Source organism: Punica granatum, chromosome 5 (assembly GCF_007655135.1).
Source record: "Punica granatum isolate Tunisia-2019 chromosome 5, ASM765513v2, whole genome shotgun sequence".
Taxonomy (NCBI): Eukaryota; Viridiplantae; Streptophyta; class Magnoliopsida; order Myrtales; family Lythraceae; genus Punica; species Punica granatum.
The window spans coordinates 17,392,553-17,411,880 of record NC_045131.1 but is presented as its reverse complement, the minus strand read 5'-3'; the positions used below and the strand labels follow the sequence as shown (position 1 = coordinate 17,411,880).

The following is a 19,328-nucleotide window of genomic DNA, read 5'->3' as shown; positions in this document are numbered from 1 at the left end:
AATGATTCATTTTTGCTTACTTTCGATAAAAAAATATATTGTATTTTATGTTATTATTTCAATGTTTTGAAATTATGTTATTTTAAAGTAGTATTTATCTTTTTTAAACTGTTTGAAATACATTAATTGAAGTGCATTTATTGCGTTTCAAGTTAATTTTACTAATATATAATATAGATAGATAGATAGATAATTATATGGATTGATAATAACCATTAGATCAAGGATATAAATATAATTAATGGAAAAATGAAAAAGACATTTTCTTTATAGTCTTGAAGAAGACACTTTTGGTACTTCAACTTTTAATATTTTTACCATTTTCATTATAATTTTTATTTATTTATCATTCTCGTCCTCAACCTTCCACTTTTCTGATTAGTCCATCCATCCATCTTTCTATCAATTACATTACATTGAGTATTTTAGACTTCTTTTAAAGCATGCCCCCCCAACTTCCTCAAAAAGAAAAAGAAAAAGAAAAAAGTAAAAAGGTCTATGACTACACATATAATCATTTACAAAAGCGCCCGTTCTTTCCATTTATTTCAATCTTATTTTCCAATTATTATTGTCTTCCATCTGTTTTCCTTTGAAGTTTACCCAAGTATCCAATTGATTACTATAAGATTTTAGGGTCATGTTGCTATACTTATCTACATTGTATGCGTATATTTATTTACCCTTACCCTTAGCGTAAAATATTCCTAGACCAATGGTTATATAATTTCATTATTAGCTCCCCGTCGTGATTAATTGAACAATATATTAGGAGACATTAAACTATATGCATTCATTTTAATTATAAGAAAATTAAAATTGTATATCCCAATGTAACAGAAAAGAAAATGCTATATCCACAGACACACTCATTATTTAAATGTGTGAAAAAATATGTTTGAGCTATACCAAAATGATAAGACATAAATATAACAAGCTAAAACCATTATTTAACTTGTACAAAAGCCCAATTAGATCACGGCTGAAAGTATCTATTATATATGTAAAAGCCGAAAAGTCCTTATGAGACATCATCTTTTTTAAACCTTCAGCTCGTGATTAATTGCCTCCCGACCTACTTGGAACATTAAATTTCTAATAAAATGAGACATGTGTTCATCTATTTCCGTAAGGACATAATAAATGCAGGAAAAGATTCACGTCTCTATTAATTTAAGTTAAATGAATTTTTGCAAGAAATTGTATATTTCAGTTCAACGAATTTTTGTATTAGCTTACATTATTTGTACATGGGGTATAATTGAATAAATTTTTTGAAAAACTAAAAATTCTCTTGATGATTGAAAAGTTTTTCTTGAAATATAAAAGGTATATATAAAGCCGATGCACTATAAGTTCTATAAATAGAGTAGGGAAAAATTCTTTTTATTCACTATCTTCTTTCTACTCTTATTAGTCTTTACACCTTACCTCGAGTTGTTTCTCATGATCAGAATGCCCTTGCATATTTTAGATTTAAGTTCAAATGATAACTATTTCTATTATATTTTTATATTCACATCATGTGTATAATATACTTTTTTCTATAATATAAGTTTCTCGTAATGTTTTATTAACAATAATAATATTAGACAAATCAAATTACTTCTTATCATTGCATTTTTATTTTCTTAATTTTAATAGATAAATTTTTCTTTCATAATAAAATAATATTATGCATATTTTACAATACTATTTTTTGTCTGATACGCTGGAGCTCCATTTTTATAATTCTCAATTATAGTTATATTACTTTAAAAAAAATTATATGACTTAACATTGTATTAAAAATCACTACTAAACGTTAAGATTTTAAAATGAAACGTGAAATCAATTCATGGGTGTATTAAAATATCTCTTTAAAATAAATAAAAAATACCGTAAATTAAATAATTTCTCAAATCCATGCAACACAAGGGCCTATACCTAGGATATTAATTGCTTGTGCTCAACAACACTCCGGTTCTTGAGTCCATCTAGCCAGCTCAATCAGCTGGGGATGATCATCATTTCTGATTGGACTTTTTATTTGATACGACCAACTATCAGCTCAATATGATGAACAATTGGATGGAATTAGTGTTTATGTTCATAGGCAAGTGATGTCCTCCACTATGTAATTATGTTTCTAAAATCACAGTCGAGTGGAGTGCCTAACAATTTTTGATCAACTTTGGATTGGTTGTACTTGCCGCAAATTGATATTGATATTTGGCCCGTAAGCCCAATGCCCTTCCTTTATATTAAACTATTCTAAAATATATATATATTATATTCTTCCTTTTGAAAAGTGACAACTTTTTGGTCAAAATTGTGATAATATCCTCCAATTAGTAGCAATGACGGAAGCCTAAAATGGAATGGGTAGACAATACAATCTTAAAATTTAAATAAGAAAGTCAACGAACATCAAGAACGACAACTACTCCAACACAGTATCTTCATGGATGTATCATATCATCTTACATATAAGTAGGATCAGATCATAGCACCAATCATCCATCCAACACAAAATCCTTTGAAGTTAAATCAACCAAACACATCACCTTAATCGTCACATCATATTCAAGCTTTTGAAGATGCACAAATTAGGAAAAGTACAGTCCGCTCTCATTGCAACCCTAGTTGTTTCTCTAGTGCATCTGCTGAAGCCCATACTCGCAGCTCAGACCACCGTTCCCGGAAGCGAGCTGGTTCTCGAGCTGTTTATGCATGACATTCTGGGGGGCAGCAGCCCGACGGCTAGGCCTGTCACTGGCCTGCTGGGGAACATATACAGTGGCCAGGTGCCTTTCGCAAAGCCTATTGGCTTCTTGCCACCTGAAAACGCCGTGGCCATTCCCAACGCGAACGGTGCGATTCCGACCGTCAATAGTAATGGCATTCCCTTGGGGACTGGCCTAGTCGGAACGCAGTTTGCGCCCGGCGCCCAGAACCCAAATGGGGTCCAGACCCAGCTGGGCCCCGATGGCCTAGGCTTAGGGTTCGGGACGATAACAGTGATCGATGACATCCTCACCTCCAGCCCCGAGCTGGGCTCACAGTCCATCGGTAAGGCCCAGGGCGTGTACGTTGCCAGCTCAGCCGACGGATCGACGCAGATGATGGCGTTCACGGCCATGATGGAAGGTGGAGAGTACGGGGACACCCTTAACTTCTTTGGGACGTACAAGATTGGGAGTACTATGTCGCGCCTGTCAGTAACCGGTGGCACTGGGAAATTCAAGAACGCGTGCGGGTTTGCTGAGGTGAGGTCACTCGTCCCACCAGGGCAAGTTTTCGCCGGGGGCGTCGAGACATTGCTGAGGATAATAGTGCATCTAAAGTATACCAAATAACTGAGAGCAAAGTCTTTCCTTCCTTGTCGTGAATTTGATGTTATTTCTGTCGACCATTTTCTTCGCTTGTATTGGAACCATTAAAACAAGTTGGTTTCTTCTTGCTTGAAACTGCAATGTCCTTATTAATTGGTATATTCCTTACCGTGGACATGCATTATGATATCATGCGAGATTTTATATTTTTGGGTTAATTACGTGAAAAGGCCACGCATAATTAAAGAGCTATCATAATTAACGTCTCAATCGTTGCATACAGAGGCCCCTGGTTTATAATCTTTGGAAAAATAAGCCTACGTTATTTTTCCGTCCATTCCATCCGCTTATGGTGAAGTAGCTAATGCCATGTTAGCTGAATACGTTTCGGATTAATTTTTTTCTGGTTTCCATATTTTCATTGATTTGTGATTAAGCAAAGATAGAATTGGTAGAGGAAAGTGGAACTTGAAACTTCTAAATTCACGTCTCCACAGCCTGGAATTGAAAGTGGCGACTGAGTATGGGTTTTGCTTGAAAGTGATTTTCATTTTCTCTGAAAAGATGAGTGGAGTAAATTTGTATAAGGATTAAAAAAAATATAAGGTGTAATTTAAAGATTTGAGAGATACATAACTTGTCACATCAGCATAAACGGTAAGGATTAAGGGAGAAATATCGGAGGCTCGTATTAGTAAAGATTTAACCACGAGCCTTTCTTTTGTTGGGATCGATTAAGTTTGAACTAAACCTCATGCCTTTTTACGCAATTAATCATTTATTTTTCTCAACTTTTTTTCAATATGCACCCTCTAATGTTCATAAGTCTAACTACTATAGACTAATTTAAGTTCAAGTTAAATCGGTCCGCCGAGAGCTGAAAATTTCTACCTGCCTTCCTAGATCCATGCTTGGTTCTATATATTGGGATTAAAAAAAATAGAAGAGTAGATGACATCATGACATAGAAAACTTCGACTGAAGGTCAAACCGAAAACCTCTACATATTCTAGATTAAAGACGTATACAATTCTATTATATAGATCGACCTCCATTGATGTCTGCCTTTATAATCGGTGACTGATCGAGTCACTTATAGTACTACATATGAGTATGAGTTCAAGCTCGGCAACGTCCGGAGCTAGTAATTAACATGATACATAGGACTCAAAAGAAGTCTAAAGGTGCGAGAACATATTCCGACAAGCGGTCATTCACCGCCACAGCAACAATTAGTTCTCGACGCAGCGAACATGGAGGCCCATTTCACGACCATCAAAGAGTGGTCGCCTACGGGATTGAGGATGGGGAGCTTGCCAGGCCATCTCAATGACCATATGGAATGGAGAAACACCCCCCCCCCCCCCCCCCCCCCCCCCCCCCCCCCCCCCCCCCCCCCCCCCCCCATGACCCCCCTGGACACAAGTGTTCGTTGTTCCAAGTAGCACCAGAACTTTGCAAAGGAAGCATCACCCGTAACTTTTATTTTTTTTCCATCGTTCTATTGTCTTTTGTTTACCTTACTTTGAAAACTCGTAGAGAAATTATTAGTTAGTTGTAAACCACGACGAGGCTACGTAAATCTTACCCATTATTAGTTGGGCTAAGAATTGGAGGCCCGTAGCCACGGTTTATCAAAATAGAGAAGCCCATGTAGAATTTTGTGATGGGCTGGGCTGGGCTGGGGCCTCAATTCTTCTCCTCACTCTCTCTCCCCTTTTACTCTCCGCCCGTCCGACTCCACTGGCTGCTTTCAACCTCCTCCATCCTTACCCTCCCACCAGACCTTCCGTCACCGGAGCGCCGACCGTTGCTGCTCTCTCTGGCTCCACCGGTGACGTTCTGTTTCTTTTCGTTCCACCGCGACCGCCGACCAGCTGCTGCTGCTCCACTGAGAATTGAGTAATTCCGCCCAGTTCCTGAATTTCGCCAGAAACTCTAGGCTGGAGTTTCCGCTCAATTTGGGTACTTCTCTCACTCCTATCAGGTATCTCCTTTGGCTTGGCCCTCTCGGGTTCTTGTGTCAATTTTGACTGATGTTTGGGGATTTTTTGGTTGTTTGGAGCTGTGTCAGTGAGTTCTTTGTGGAAGAGACGATTGTCTCTTCAGAATCAGAATGTATGAGCTGAAGGTCAAATATTTGATGTTTCATTGTCTATTTTTCTTGGCTAAGCAGAGAGAGAGATATTACCAGTAACAAAAAAGAAAACACTTTTTTTTTTTTTGTAGTGGAATGTTTGGTCATCAGTACTGCTGACCAGATTGGGTTTGGTTTTTCAGTTATCATCTGTGTTCATTTGTGGCTCACTCATCAGTTGCACTCAGTGATTGTTGTGTGAAATTGGAGTGGCTCTTCATGTTCTGATATTCGCTGGGAAACGGACCCATCTCCATCGACTTGTGCAATTCAGTTGCCTATAAATGTGATTCATTATTGTTAGTTTGAGGAAATTTGGGAAACTTTTACCGGAGAAGTGCAATTTATCCCCACTGCATGATCCAGAGGTTCCAAAGGGATACCCGGGTCCTGAAGTATAATCCAGCTTCTTGGTAGGATCTGGTTGTAGGTCTGAAGAGGTTAGGCACTGGCTCCAAAACATAGGAACAGGCCTAGGATCCAAGTACCATGAAAATTGCAGCGTGCCTGGAACCGCACACTCCTCTATAGCAACATAGTTTGAGTAACCTCAGGTGCTTCCATATTGTTTCACCAAGCTCGTTTTATTATGTATTTTGGACCCTCAGAGTAGGGGGTTCAGTTGAATTGGATTGAAAAGATGAGGCACAATTCATGCATACCTATTGCAATAATGATAAGACAATATTAACTATTTCTTCTGTTATATTTTCGTATTTTTTATTATTGACAGTGCCAACAAATAGTACAAAATAAAATTATGATTAAATGAAGTAATGGAGCACAGCGGCTGTCATCAGTGAATTTGAAGTGCTTCACCCTTTCTAAGAACTTTGCTAAAGTTCGTCTTGGGTGGCAGTTTTCTGTTTCGTGGGTAGAGTGGCTTCTTTTTCACTTTTAAATTTAAAGTTGCCCTTAATTGAGTTTCTTGATCAATGTGTTGTCACTAATCACTATTAGAATTAGTAACCAGCTTGGTCTAGCTATCTCAAGATTATGATATGTAAAATTGGGTCATCACGAGGATCTGTAGTAAATTGAGGTTTGGTGATGCTGAAATGGTGCACCTTCTGACTGCTTCCATTATGTTGCAGGTCTGCTTGACTCATTTTCTTAAGTGGTCACTCTCTCTCTGCTTTTGACGATGGAATATGTTAGCCCTGAAGGTCTCCGGATAGATGGCCGACGTCCCATGGAAGTAAGTTTTCTCCTTCGTGCAACTGATATTTTATATAATATATTAGTAAAAGATTGACATGATTTTCATACTCCTGCTTTGCTTGGCACATGCACAGATGAGGAAGTTGCATGCAGAGATGGGAGTTGTAGCAAAGGCGGACGGGTAACTGAAACACTTTTATATTATTATTATTATTATTTTACTTTAGCTTTGCATAATTAGATTTTAATAATACTCATTTGGCTTCGGTTTGTTTGGATTATTTTTAATTACAGCTCTGCTGTCTTTGTGATGGGTAACACGAAAGTAATTGCTGCAGTTTATGGCCCTAGAGAGGTAAAGTCGACCTGGCCTTACTTTTGAACTTGCTTGATGTACCTGCCACTGGTTGAGTGGACACTATGTCATGTGCTTTAGAGATTAGATTCAAGAAGTTTTGAGTTGGTCCTGCAATTGTATGAATACGTATTTGTGAACAATATTCATACACATGCTTACATGCATACGTTTCACATTTATATTGTTTCATCTTCTTGATATGAGGAATATTTTTACTGTATTGGCCAAAAAGAAAAAGAGCCTTTGAACTTTGTGTATGGGGTGAAGATGTTTCTGAATTTCTTCTGAACCTTTTTCCCCCCTTAGTTTTTCTTTGTTAAATCAGATAGGTTGGTATATTGATAGTGAATCTCATCATTGGCTGTGTCACTAGAAATTGGATTTGCAGACATGAAGATAGAGTCCAATGCCATTATTTAATTCTGTTAGTGCTTTTATATGCTACTGATGGTATCGATGATAGAAAGACTAAACTAAACATTTGCTCTTGATCTTCAGGTTCAAAACAGGAGCCAACAAATGAGCGATCAGGCTTTGGTAATATGTAATATTATGTCATTTGTGTTCAGATAATTGGGCTTACATTATTTTCATACCAAAAATGCCTTTTATTTTATTTTTTTTCTATGTCCATTAGGTACGTTGTGAATACAGCATGGCTAATTTTAGTACTGGCGATCGCATGAGAAAAGGAAAAGGAGATAGGTTTGTTTTCCTCACATGCTTTTTCCTTCTTTCCTTTGCTTTTATTTTGAATTATGCAGTAATGCGTTGTTAATTCTTTCAATTTCACACTTCAGACTCTTTTATCTATGTGAATCCTCCAATTATTTGACTTTTATCAATGTCATTAGGGAAGTCATATCTGCAATGCATATTAATCAGGAGTGCTGCGAAGAAAGTTGGCCACTAGAAATTGAACTAGATTACAATATTAGGATTCTGCAAGAACATAACAATTGCTTAGATTCTACTCAAATTTTTGGGATTGAGCTTTTGTCTGTTTGTTTTCCAAAACTGTGTTTTGTATTCTCTTAATGTCCCATTTTGTACGCCGGAATGTAATGGACAGGAACGGAATGGAAATCCATCCTTCTACTCCATTTCCTTATATGGATATACTTGTATGGGTTAGAAAGAGCATTCCATTTGGAGGGAAATTTCGTTACAATATGATGGAATGGTCATTCCTTAAAAAAAATTAAGAAATGCTCATTCCATCATTTCTACTAAGTTTTACATTTATCTTATATTATCTTTTAGTTTTATATATCTAAACATATGATATGTAGAATGATATCATGAAAATTAAGTTCATCTAATTAAATTTAATCTTTCATATCTCTGGTTCAATCTAAAAATTATTATTTTTCTCCCAATATAATTACATTCACTATACAAAAATCCATTCCATTCCATTCCAGCGTACCAAACCAGGCCTTATTCCTTGCTGCTGCAATCCTCTTTTACTTGAAAACATAACTTTTATGAAATTTTTTCAGTTTTCGTTCTGTTTCAATTCTTGAAAAAAGGAGAAGCCTTTGTTGTCTTGTAAAATTGCTTATAATTAGAACTCTTCGAAGATTTGTAAACAATGTAGCTGCTGAGCATATTCTTCGATGCGATTATTTGTCTTTGAAGAAAATATGCAGCCTCTCATTGTTTTCATGCATTTCTTTTTATCATTTAGTGACTACATCTTTATTGTTTGTCATGTTTCTGATGGCATATTCAATTGCATTGCTGTAGTTAGAGAAACTGCTATGTTCCCAGAATGATTTAGATTTTGGTGTATTCAGACGATCAACAGAGATATCTCTTGTAGTTCGCCAGACGATGGAAGCATGCATACTGACCCATCTAATGCCTCGTTCTCAGGTTCGGTGATTCTCTCTATGATCAGATAGTAATAATATGCACAGAGTAGTAAGAGTTAATCTTTCAAACCAATTTTTTGCAGATTGATATATATGTTCAAGTTCTTCAAGCAGATGGAGGTGAGTAAAGACTGTCTTCTATTCACTGATTTATAGAATTTGCGAATCCACTGTTTTGGGGACATTCAGGAGAGGTAAAAATTGCTCTCAAATGTGTCCCTCTGAATTCCAAACTTGTTCCACTGAAGGAGCTGTTATGGATATGTGCCAGCTGATCTTTAACCTTTTGGAGATCTTTAGAAGTAATTAGATCAGCCTCTTGTAGCCTGGTGTAGCCTGTTAAGGCAAGATAGCCTTGATTGGCGCTTCATGCAGCCTGTCAATGCTAAAGGCCAAGATGGCCTCGACATCAGGCTCGTCTTGGTCTCATCGAAGATCACAACATTGGCCTGTCAAAGCCTAGAAGTTTGCTTCAGCATCTTATGGTTATGCAACCCACTCCTTTAGTTTGGAATATTTTCTTTTCCAAGTGAAATCCCCTTTAGACAAAAGGGTGACTTACGATATTTAATTTTTTTCTTCTAGATGGAAGATACCACTGTAATAGCTGACCTTTATACATTAGTCTCTTATCTCCTCTTGGGGATCCATTTTATTAATGACTTGTTTTACAAGATACAGCTCTTCATTTCTCATTTTGTGAACCATTTTGCAGGAACTCGATGTGCTTGCATCAATGCTGCAACATTGGCCCTCGCAGATGCAGCAATACCGATGCGGGATCTGGTCACATCCTGTAGTGCAGGATACCTTAATAGCACTCCTTTGCTTGGTTAGATTCTGTTTGCTTAGCTCTAGTTGTTTTTAATTTGTCCTTATATGTTACTATATGAGCTCACGTGTGTTATTTTCTAATTAGACAGATCTTAATTATGTTGAAGATAGTGCTGGAGGTCCAGATGTCACGGTGGGGATTCTACCTAAGATGGACAAAGTGACTCTTCTTCAGGTTTTCTTCTTTACTCAAGTTCTAAACAATCACAAGCTTGTTCAAGAGTTTTTAATATCCTAGGAATTATCTGCGGAGTTTACTTGCCCTGGAAAGATGTTTCTATCACTTATTCTGGTTAAAAACCCTGTTTGTGGCAAATAGTTATCATAACCTGGGCAATTGCAGTCCCTCTTGAATGGTTCATCTGTCATTTCATCATGGTTCCCATTGGTTCAATTCTTGTGCATATGGGTCTAAAAATGAGTAGCAGACCAAAGACATGACCTTTCCGTCAAAAGGCCAATCCAGTGCAGAGTGCACTATCTACTGTCATGATTATTGCACAATGTAACTTTTGACTACTACACAACTGTATGCTGTTTATCTGTTCCCTTTTCCCCCCTTCCCCTCGTCACAATTTGACTGGAAAAAGGAAGAGCTGTATGTTTTTGTGCAACTTGGAGTAAATTTTCCGGACTCCAGAATGCTGGTAGAGTGGTACTGCACTGCTTGCAAATCGAATGAGAGTATGCAGATGACTTGTGTTACTTGGGAATAGTTTACCTTCATTTTGGGGAGAGAAATGAATAAAACAAACGAAATAAGTTTTTGCCAGTTTCTGGGACCAGATGGAGCCTGATCTTTGTTGTATGACAAGTTTTTATCCTGTTGTATGAGTAGTCAAGTTCTTGCTCTTTACCACTAAATTTCCTGATGTTTTCCGGCGCAGATGGATTCTAAGTTGCCAATAGATACCTTCGATAATGTTATGCAGCTTGCTATAGAAGGTTGTAAAGCAGTGGCAACTTACATTCGGGAGGTATGACCTTTTCCATTCCGAAGCTCTCATTTCCTTTGTATTGGCAGTTTTTTATTGTTGGAGTTTGAGCAGAGTTTTCTTTTCATCTAATGGACCAATTATTGGTGCTTATTATCGGGATTATCTGACAGGTCTTACTGGAGAATACTAAGCAATTAGAGTATCACCGAGGTGTATGACTAGAATGCAGATTATACTTGGGTTGGGTCTGTATCAGAGCAAATATCGTCCTGATAGTTGCTGGAAGAAGTAAATGATGATGGTCTAACTATAGCATGTAGGAATTGGATTCCTTTTAGAATTTGCTCGTGGTTCCCTCCTTAAGGCATAGGAAGAGGCCTACAATTTTGAAGCTCATACAAAGATTATTTCAGTTCTTTCGGCCATAAATGTAACAGAACTTATAGATTTGTGTTGTTGCTCGTGATATCTTTGTTCAGTTCTGGCAATGGTTTCGGTAATTTAAGATGCTGGGATTCTAACTATAATTTGTGAAAAGAACTGGTTCCTGGAATTTGTTCCAGTAGGGTGGTCTTGTGAGAAGTTCGACTGCTATCCGACTCGCAGTAGGTGAAAATTCAATCTGATTATGCTTGCAAAGAGAAACTGGACCATCAATCATTGTGGCCATTGCTATATGATCAACTCCTGCACTGCATTCGATTCACAGATAGTGATTTTGCTCGGCCAGGAAAGGGTTTTGTGAGCTTGAAATTAATTTTAACACCATCTTCCAAGTAACTGGGTTGTTCGCGACAGAGGCACTATGCTGGCATGACCATATGGGGTTAGGTGCTTTGCAAAAACAATAATATATGCTTCAGCGATTTCTAACAATACTTTGTGTTTTGGTGAAACGGGCCCCCCTCACTGTTGGATGCAATAATGCCTGCGGGGTTCATACGCACCCGACACGGGTCGGGAGCGCGTCCCGGTGACATGGAGCCACCAAAAGCCAGTATAATAAAAAAGGAATGTGTTCTAAATTGCAGTTTGAACATACACAGTGTTGTCTTGTTTCACCAAAAACCTCTGACAAAATGTCAACCCAAAAAAAATAAAAAATAAAAAGTAGAACGAATGAATCAATGACATAGATCAATTGATACCTAGCAAAAGAAAAGAAAAGAAAAAAAGAATCTATCAGGGAAAAAAAAAAAAGAATGTACTTTGATCAATAGGCCTAGAGAACTGCAGACATGAATTGGTTGATTAGTATTGTCCGTGGTATCAATTAGATCAAACCCTATACTGCATTCGATCAGCAGTGCAAGCGGGATTTTGCTCGGCCAGAGTTTTGCGACCGCTTGTCTTGAAATCCACCTTGCACAGATGTTCTTCCGGGTACCTGTGCATCCCGCAGAAGAGGTCTCCGCACCGGCACCGGAACCCCAAAATTCCAAGCCGCTTACCGCAAGTTCTGCACTTGTTCTTGATCGGTTTCTCAGGTTTGCATTCAGAAGCCATATTGTCGAGCAGGTCATGCGGAGTCTTAGTTACCCTTATTGTAGATAGCTTAGCCATGCAGTCCGTCAGGTCATCAACTGGGGCGACAGTGACAGATGAATCCGATGTTGGCACGGAGGACTTGGCGATCTTTTCCCTAAGGAAATCCTTGTAACAGCTGGAGCACATGCCCTGCTGTTCGGGCGATCCGTAAAAGCCGCAACCCTTAACGCAGAGTGCCGGCGCATCCATCCTCACGAAGTCTCTACGAACTGCAATCTTTCTGAACGAACGATTACTTTCTCCAACTCCTTATTGGTTGCTCCTCGTCTTGGTCTCTCCCTTCTCGCTCTTGCCAGGAAACTTTGCCGTCCGGAAGATATGCACGCTGTGAAAGGATGAGTTTCAAGCTGTTCGTTGTATGGATATATATAGGAGGACGAGGGGTAACTTCTAGATTACTTGTGCAGTAATCTTCTCGCTCTCGTACTGTAATTTTGAATTCATACTGAAATAGGATTTGCATTGAGTAAGCTAATCTGTATCTATAATTTTCAATATCTATTGTCTGATCTAACGCTGTGTCTATGTATGTATCAAATATATGTACCGTTGAAGAAAGATTTAAAGAGATGCAATTTCTGTTACTGGAGATATTTTTTCCCTTTTAAAAAGATTTTTCATTTTTTTTGCATAAATTTTGGAGAAAAAGAGATAGTGATTTGGAGGAAGGATATGGACTTATGGAGGACCAGTGCAATCAAATTATCATCTTTTAATTTACAGACATGCATTCAAATATTGTCAAATTGAATGACATAATCTAATTTAATTTTCTCCGGGCGATAGTCTAGCTCGCTTAATTAACTCCAAACAAATTAAAATAAAATAAAATAAAGAGAAAATTACACGAAAAAACTAATATTTTCATATTTGTCTTAGGCTTTAACCAAATTGGAATTTCGCCACACAAAAATACCATTGTTTTCTATTTTGTCTTGGATACTGTCAGCCGTCCAACTCCATTAACATCCTCTATCCATTTGCTGACAAGAACTTAACATATATTAAACTGGACTCATAGCTGCACATGTGGAACCATTCATCGCGCCCCACCTTACAAATTATTGGAAAATTAGAAAAAAAAAATCAAAGAAAATTTTTAAAAATATTCATACAAATTACAAAAAGTTATAAAAATTTTAAAATTTAAAAACATAAAAAAAAACTCAGAAAATTTGTAAAAATAAGAGAAATATAAAAATTTTGTGGAATTTAAAAAGCAAAGAAAATGAAAAATTCCAAAAAATTCATAAAAATTCAGAAACAAATAAAAATAAAAAATTTATGAAAATTTAGAAAAAAAAAAGTTAGAACTGAAGGAAATTCAGAAAAATTATAAAAGTCCAAAACAAATTCCATTCTATTATGAAAATTGAGAAAATAAAAACTAAAGAAAGTTCATAAATAATAGAAAATTCAGAAACAAATATAAAAATTAAATAATTTATAAAAATTCAAAAAAATTTAAAACCAAATACAATTAAGTAAAAATAAAGAAAATTAAAAAAGAATAAATTGAAATAAAAAACTAGATAAATTCTTAGCCGTCACAATTATAGCATTGGAGGAGAAATCTCGCATGCAATTGGAGGATTCATAAAGCTGATGAACCTCGAGCTCTCCGAAAATAACATAACTGATAAAATTTTACTCGAAATCGAAAACTTAATAATCCTATAGCAGCTTGAGTTCTATAATATATCATGACTTCTTCTAATTTCCCTACGAAATCCCACAAAGTTGGAGTTCTTTTTTACCACAATGAACTACTTGATTTGTCTGATTGAGACATTATGTTTTCAAAATTTTTGGAATTTTATTTATTTTTTTCTATAAATTTTCCTTGAACTTTAATTTTTTTTTAATTTCTAGTAATCTTTCTGAATTGTCTTTGATTTAAATTTTTTTTCTGAATTTTTCTATTTTTTCCGTTTATTTCCAAATGTTCTGATTTTTATGAGTTTTCTTTGATATATATATATATATATATATCTAATTTTCTATGATTTTTCAGAAGTTTCTTTTATTTTTATTTTTTGAATTTTCATAATTTTTAAACTTTTTCTATTTGTTTAAACTTTCATTATTTGTTTTCTATCCTTTGCCCTAAGGGCATAACTTAATCAATCATTGATTACCAAATTTGATCAATTGTTCATCCATTGACTTATATTTGAAGTTTTGAATGGGTAATTTAGTCCTTCCTTTAATCTTGGAATAATTAAACTCTAATCAATTATTACTATATACAATAGAAATTATTATGGACATCCATAATTGTGACAAATGATCCAATGCCGAAATTACTTTAATGTTACAAATCTTAAACAGGAAAAATTCGAAACATAATTGTAAAATCCTTATAGATCTGAAATCACGTAAAATAACCCAATTATTTTAGCGTCTTGAGTGTTTTTTTTTTTTAAGTTTAGCATTTTAGGTTTTAGGAATATAGGATTTTATTTTTTAGGGTTAGATTTTAAAATTAGCGTTTCAGCTTCATGGTTTGGTTTTCGGGATTTCATGGTTTGGTTTCGGGGTTTAGAGAGGATTTTTAGGGTTTACTTAACTCCAAAAGTATATCTATCAAATTTAATAATTAAAAAAAATTACTTTTTGGATAGAGGAGATGATTAATTAGAAGAGAGAATCAATTAGGGTGAATTATTTGCCAAAATTGCAATAAGGGTCACTTTGGGCATTGAAAAATTCGGATCTGTTAGTTTAATGATCAAGTTGATCCGATGTGGTAAGTAATTATTGGTTAACCTACGCCCTTAGGGCATAGAATAAAAAAAACCCTTCATCCTATTAAAGATGAATCCAATGTAGTCTACCCAAAAAACAAAAAAACAAAAAAGATCCAATGGAAACGAAGTTGAAAGTCTGAGCAGTAACTAGGAACTTTTAAGTTGCATTTGTATTCCCTGCTTGCTTATATTTTATTGACATGGAATACTTTTCATTCAGTAGGTTAGAGTGGTTTTCTGTTTTTGTCCGCTTTCTATTTTTCTTCTATTTTTATCACCCCCCACATAGCATCTCTCTATTTGGGGATAGAGAGATGCTAGATCTTGCAATTCCTTTTTATTTTCTTGCAGAAAACATATTTTTGTTTGAAAAAAAATCAAGTCAACACTGTTAAACGATAGGATTAAAGGGGATCAAACATTTGACTCTGAATCGGGAAAAACTAAATAGAGAGGACTAAAAGTTGGACCTTTTCTTAATAGGAAATTAACGAAAATGACGAAAACAGAAAACCAATTAGAGGTATAGGACGAAAACAAATAAAGAGAAAAAGAAAGGGTACTAAGGATAGAAGATCGTACTAAGGATAGAAGATCATGCGATGTCAATGGATCGCAGCAAATAAATCAAAAGCAGAGGGTAGTTTCGGCTGAGCTGTGAGCTGAATTGAGCTCAGCTGAGCGCCGCTTTATTATTTTTCCTCTTGCATTTGATGTAATGGCTGCTCTGTTGAATCCTCGGACGGTTGTTTGTGTCGGGGCTTTTCTTGTTAATTGTCAAATTTAATGATCACTTAGCTTTGGGATGGATGAGAAATTGCTCAAGCCGCGCGTGTTGTGTCTTCTGGTTAAACTCGCTTGGTGGATGAAGAAGAAGAAAATGTTCTTTATTCATTTGATGCGAATCCGTAAGGATTACTGATTTTGTTCTCTGAATGATTCGGAACCTCAATAAATGGTCTGGAAGGGCAGTGCTTGATTGTCATTTTCTTTGATCTTTGTTCTCTGGCTCGGTATGCACCACACTACCTATGTTAATTTTCTTGGTCGTACAGAATAATATTCAGTTGGAATATTTTCGCCTTCTCGAAACCTTGGCCTGTTTTCTTGCATGGTAATCTATTGAATTTTCGAACTTTCTATGTCATTTTCATCATGTACGAATATGTTATTTGCAATTATTTGTAACTAAGATATTTATGTATGGACCGTGGAGGTAACAAGCCAATTACGCTCCTCTCGACACCTAGCTGGATATGCTTCTGCAGCTGAGCAAAAAGAATTCGAACACTCTATCCCTCTCGTATCTCCTTCCTGCTATTGCTTCTGCTGAACTCTCCTCCATTTCTCCTCTGTAAGTTCTTCATGAATACTACATCAGAGCAATATTAGGTTACATTTGTTATTATTACGATTTAATACATATGAAAGTTAATTGTTTAATTTTCTGAATGAAATTTTGTACGTGTTATTTTATCCTGGTTCAGGTTCCTTCGTGTTGGATCGCGAGTTCTTTGTATTGTTGGTAGATAATTATAAATTAATCATGCAGTACGTCGTATGAACTTATAGTGTATTTGACACTAGGTTAGTCGCCCTGTTGTCATTATGCAGAAGGAGGATGGGACTCAATGGGAGTGTGGAGCCTCCCACCGATTAGTGTTGTATGATTGCGTGCTGTGGTTTAATAAAGGGAATCTTGTATATGAATCTGTTACTTTCGATTGAAGCAGCTAGTATGTTCGAATTAATCTCTGCCAAAATTTTCTCAATTATGCTCTGAGTATAATGTTCGAAAAAGTTCCAACCCTTATTGCAATTTTATGGTTACAAGCAGATGTCTGATTTAGCTCGCAAGGGTAACTTACATCCAGACTGGGAAAAATCGCCACCGACCTATCTCCCTATCTACTGCTCCAGTATGCCTTCGTCCTCCCATTCACAGCACGGTAGTAGCCCACGCCCTTCCCCTTCCATTGGGGAGACTAACCCCAATCGTCCTTTTATCGCTACTGCAGTGGGCGTTCCTGACATGGCCCCTTTCTCGGCATTTCAACCATATGTTGCAACAAGTCGTCCGCGAACAACATATCCTCCGCAAGCATCACCATTCCCTCCACAAACACCAACATCCTCAAGAGGGTCATGTATGCCACCTACACCTCCCAATGGTGGCATTGGCAAGGACTACTTGATGCGGGAAAGAAAGGATGGGTGAGTTGTGTAATTACTTATATTGTTGATTCATTAAAAATGCGTTGGAATTTTGTGATGATACATTTATGAATCTTGGATGCTGAGCGCAGATTATACCCGTCGAATTGCCGAATCAAGTACATTGTCAGAATCATGCACAAAAACTATACTGACCCTTGGCCTTTGTGGTCAGAAATTCCAAAACTGATCCGTGAGTTGTGGTTTAAAATGTGGAAGGTATAATAAGTGATCAACTTTTAAGTCTTTATTGGCTGTTTAATTGGTATATGCAAATGTAAATTTATTTCTTTGAAATATATTGATTTACTCGTATATTTTTGTTACAATTTTTGTTTTGACAGAATTATGTCTGCTGGGATCCATGGTACGAGGAGCAGATGTGGAGGGCTTTCAACGCCAGAGGAGGCAAGCGCTTGAGGCAAATTTTCTATGAGGCACTCTGGTGAAGTGGATCTCTGAACATGTATGGGACCAACTTCTGGTGAAGTGGAGTGATCCCACGTACAAGATGACTGGGGGAGCTAAATAAGAACAATCGGGCTTCCGGGAATGGAGGATCACTCTATATTGGAGGATCCATTTCTCCCGGTACAACTGCCATGAAGATGGTAAAATCGTACCAACTTAAGTAATTATACAGCTCATTTTATGTGGTAGTTGCATATATATAACAATTGAAAAAAAACTGGGCACTTGCTTTTTGGTTTTCCTCACTACATGTGAAGGAATTGGGACGGTGGCCAACAACGTCAGAGGTCTTTGCTTGGACCCACCGGAGGAACGTTGATTCTAGCTTGGCAGAGGAACCGTCACGGAAGACTCATGTAAGGTTAAATTTAGTTGGGGAGTTGTTGAATTTCATAGGTTGTCATCTAGATTGCATGCTCTCATTTTGTAGAAGGATTTTGAGCAAGAGTAAGCTAGCCAACAGGTAGTGGGGGAGGACGGCCTTTCGAATCCTGCTGCCCAGGAGTCCGAGACCGAGATGTGGTCGAGGGTAGTCGGGGACCAAAACAAGAGTTGTATCTACGTGTTGAGCCGCATGACTAGCTCAACCAGCTTCAATGTCCGTAATGATGTGCCCGATTCCTTGAGTGGCTTTCAGGAGCAGATAGGTCAGAAGAGGAAGCGCATGGAACAGTTGGATGCAGAAACGAGAGCGCAAGCTGAAAATGATAGGAATGTGCGGGTGCAACAGGAGGAAAGAATTAAGCAAAAGATTCCCGAACAGGTCGTGCAACAACACTTCATGATGGAGCCACGTCTATTGCAATGCGATCGGAGATGCAGCAGGACGAGCAACTATTACAACAGAACACGGGGTTACTGGCCAGCAACACAAAGTTAATGGCCAGAATCAATCGAAACCTTGAGATGCTGATGCAGCGACAGTTCTCAAAGTCTCATGGTCATGCACGTGCACAGCTTCCGGTTACTCCCAGCCGAATGGGGAAGAAGAAGACGAGGAAGAGGGATGACGCACGTGATGATGGATCGTAGAGTTGGGATTTAATTTGTGCGCTTGGATTACTCTGTATAAGATATTACAGACTGCATTGCGTAAAATTTGGGTTTATATTAGCACATCTTAGTTTTCTTAAATTATGATAACTCTGTTTAGTTGAATTTTAAAATCTTACTTTAACTTAATTCTACCAACAACAAAACAAAATAACTCATACAAAATCAAAGGGTGAGCCCCATTTTATATCACTTTTTTTCAAAATCAAAATCACATAACTCATGCAAAGTCAAAGAGTGGACCCCATACATAACCATTTATACCACTCTTTTTCAAAATCAAAATCTGATTTTAAAATGTTACTTACAAACCAAACGCAACATAACTATTTGGAACAAACCTCTTTTTGAGACCGTCCCTATTTTCCAGATAGGGATGGATTTTTAGCTTCCTAACGGGCAATTTTCTTGTAGACTTGTAGCCTCTTATCCAAAAAAGGGGAGGAAAAAAAAAATTCTTGTAGTCGAGTTAAGTCTTTCACCATTCCAAGACTCATTTTCGTACATGTTCGTGAAATCTCAGTTTTCTTTTTATTTCAATTCACAAGCCCTGCCCATAATTGCAATTCCTTGGAAGAGTTTCCAGAGAACAAAGTAGCTGTGGCTATTCAACATGTTCCTGGAAATTCTTTCTTTCGTTGGACCATTTGTAGATTATATGTCCCTGAATAAT

At 37.0% G+C, this 19,328-nt stretch overlaps 4 protein-coding genes across 11 annotated transcripts; 3 read left to right on the top strand and 1 right to left on the bottom strand.

Moving 5' to 3' along the window:
- The first annotated feature begins 2,522 nt into the window (after positions 1-2,522).
- Positions 2,523-3,570, top strand: LOC116208801 (dirigent protein 18-like). Its single transcript, XM_031542363.1, has one exon. The coding sequence runs from the start codon at positions 2,580-2,582 to the stop codon at positions 3,336-3,338; it is 759 nt and encodes a 252-aa protein (XP_031398223.1). The 5' UTR covers positions 2,523-2,579; the 3' UTR covers positions 3,339-3,570.
- Positions 3,571-5,046: 1,476 nt separating this feature from the next.
- Positions 5,047-11,181, top strand: LOC116209256 (exosome complex component RRP41 homolog). 3 transcript variants are annotated; one of them, XM_031542851.1, is made up of 13 exons: positions 5,047-5,301; positions 5,869-6,005; positions 6,546-6,649; positions 6,747-6,793; positions 6,907-6,967; positions 7,469-7,507; positions 7,608-7,675; positions 8,770-8,848; positions 8,931-8,967; positions 9,563-9,679; positions 9,771-9,856; positions 10,569-10,658; positions 10,790-11,181. In XM_031542851.1, exons 3-13 carry the CDS (start codon positions 6,596-6,598, stop codon positions 10,835-10,837), a joined length of 726 nt encoding a protein of 241 aa, XP_031398711.1. In that variant the 5' UTR covers positions 5,047-5,301; positions 5,869-6,005; positions 6,546-6,595; the 3' UTR covers positions 10,838-11,181. The 3 variants fall into 3 exon arrangements, with proteins under 3 accessions (XP_031398711.1, XP_031398713.1, XP_031398710.1); XM_031542853.1 differs by lacking the exon at positions 5,869-6,005 and having other exon boundaries at positions 5,047-5,279; XM_031542850.1 differs by lacking the exon at positions 5,869-6,005 and having other exon boundaries at positions 5,048-5,301.
- Positions 11,182-11,897: 716 nt separating this feature from the next.
- Positions 11,898-12,356, bottom strand: LOC116209036 (zinc finger A20 and AN1 domain-containing stress-associated protein 7-like). Its single transcript, XM_031542601.1, has one exon. It carries the CDS (start codon positions 12,354-12,356, stop codon positions 11,898-11,900), a length of 459 nt encoding a protein of 152 aa, XP_031398461.1.
- A 3,152-nt stretch (positions 12,357-15,508) lies between these two features.
- Positions 15,509-18,713, top strand: LOC116207304. 6 transcript variants are annotated; one of them, XR_004156901.1, is made up of 6 exons: positions 15,509-16,271; positions 16,755-17,131; positions 17,224-17,350; positions 17,476-17,742; positions 17,860-17,958; positions 18,033-18,713. XR_004156901.1 is itself a non-coding variant. In XM_031540212.1 (6 exons), the coding sequence occupies exons 2-5, from the start codon at positions 16,755-16,757 to the stop codon at positions 17,578-17,580; spliced, it is 510 nt and encodes a 169-aa protein (XP_031396072.1). In that variant the 5' UTR covers positions 15,509-16,271; the 3' UTR covers positions 17,581-17,958; positions 18,033-18,713. The 6 variants fall into 6 exon arrangements, 5 of the variants coding, with proteins under 5 accessions (XP_031396072.1, XP_031396070.1, XP_031396071.1 ...); XM_031540212.1 differs by having other exon boundaries at positions 16,755-16,836; positions 16,936-17,131; positions 17,476-17,958; XM_031540210.1 differs by having other exon boundaries at positions 17,860-18,713.
- Positions 18,714-19,328: the final 615 nt, after the last annotated feature.

Coding starts and splice junctions, on each gene's coding strand:
- LOC116208801 (XM_031542363.1), top strand. CDS start 2,580: ATGCACAAATTAGGAAAAGTACAGTCCGCTCTCATTGCAACCCTAGTT.
- LOC116209256 (XM_031542853.1), top strand. CDS start 6,596: ATGGAATATGTTAGCCCTGAAGGTCTCCGGATAGATGGCCGACGTCCC. Junction 8,968..9,562: donor AGTTCTTCAAGCAGATGGAG/GTGAGTAAAGAC, acceptor ACCATTTTGCAG/GAACTCGATGTGCTTGCATC. Junction 9,680..9,770: donor TAATAGCACTCCTTTGCTTG/GTTAGATTCTGT, acceptor CTAATTAGACAG/ATCTTAATTATGTTGAAGAT.
- LOC116209036 (XM_031542601.1), bottom strand. CDS start 12,356: ATGGATGCGCCGGCACTCTGCGTTAAGGGTTGCGGCTTTTACGGATCG.
- LOC116207304 (XM_031540210.1), top strand. CDS start 16,755: ATGTCTGATTTAGCTCGCAAGGGTAACTTACATCCAGACTGGGAAAAA. Junction 17,132..17,223: donor ATGCGGGAAAGAAAGGATGG/GTGAGTTGTGTA, acceptor TGCTGAGCGCAG/ATTATACCCGTCGAATTGCC. Junction 17,351..17,475: donor TGTGGTTTAAAATGTGGAAG/GTATAATAAGTG, acceptor TTGTTTTGACAG/AATTATGTCTGCTGGGATCC.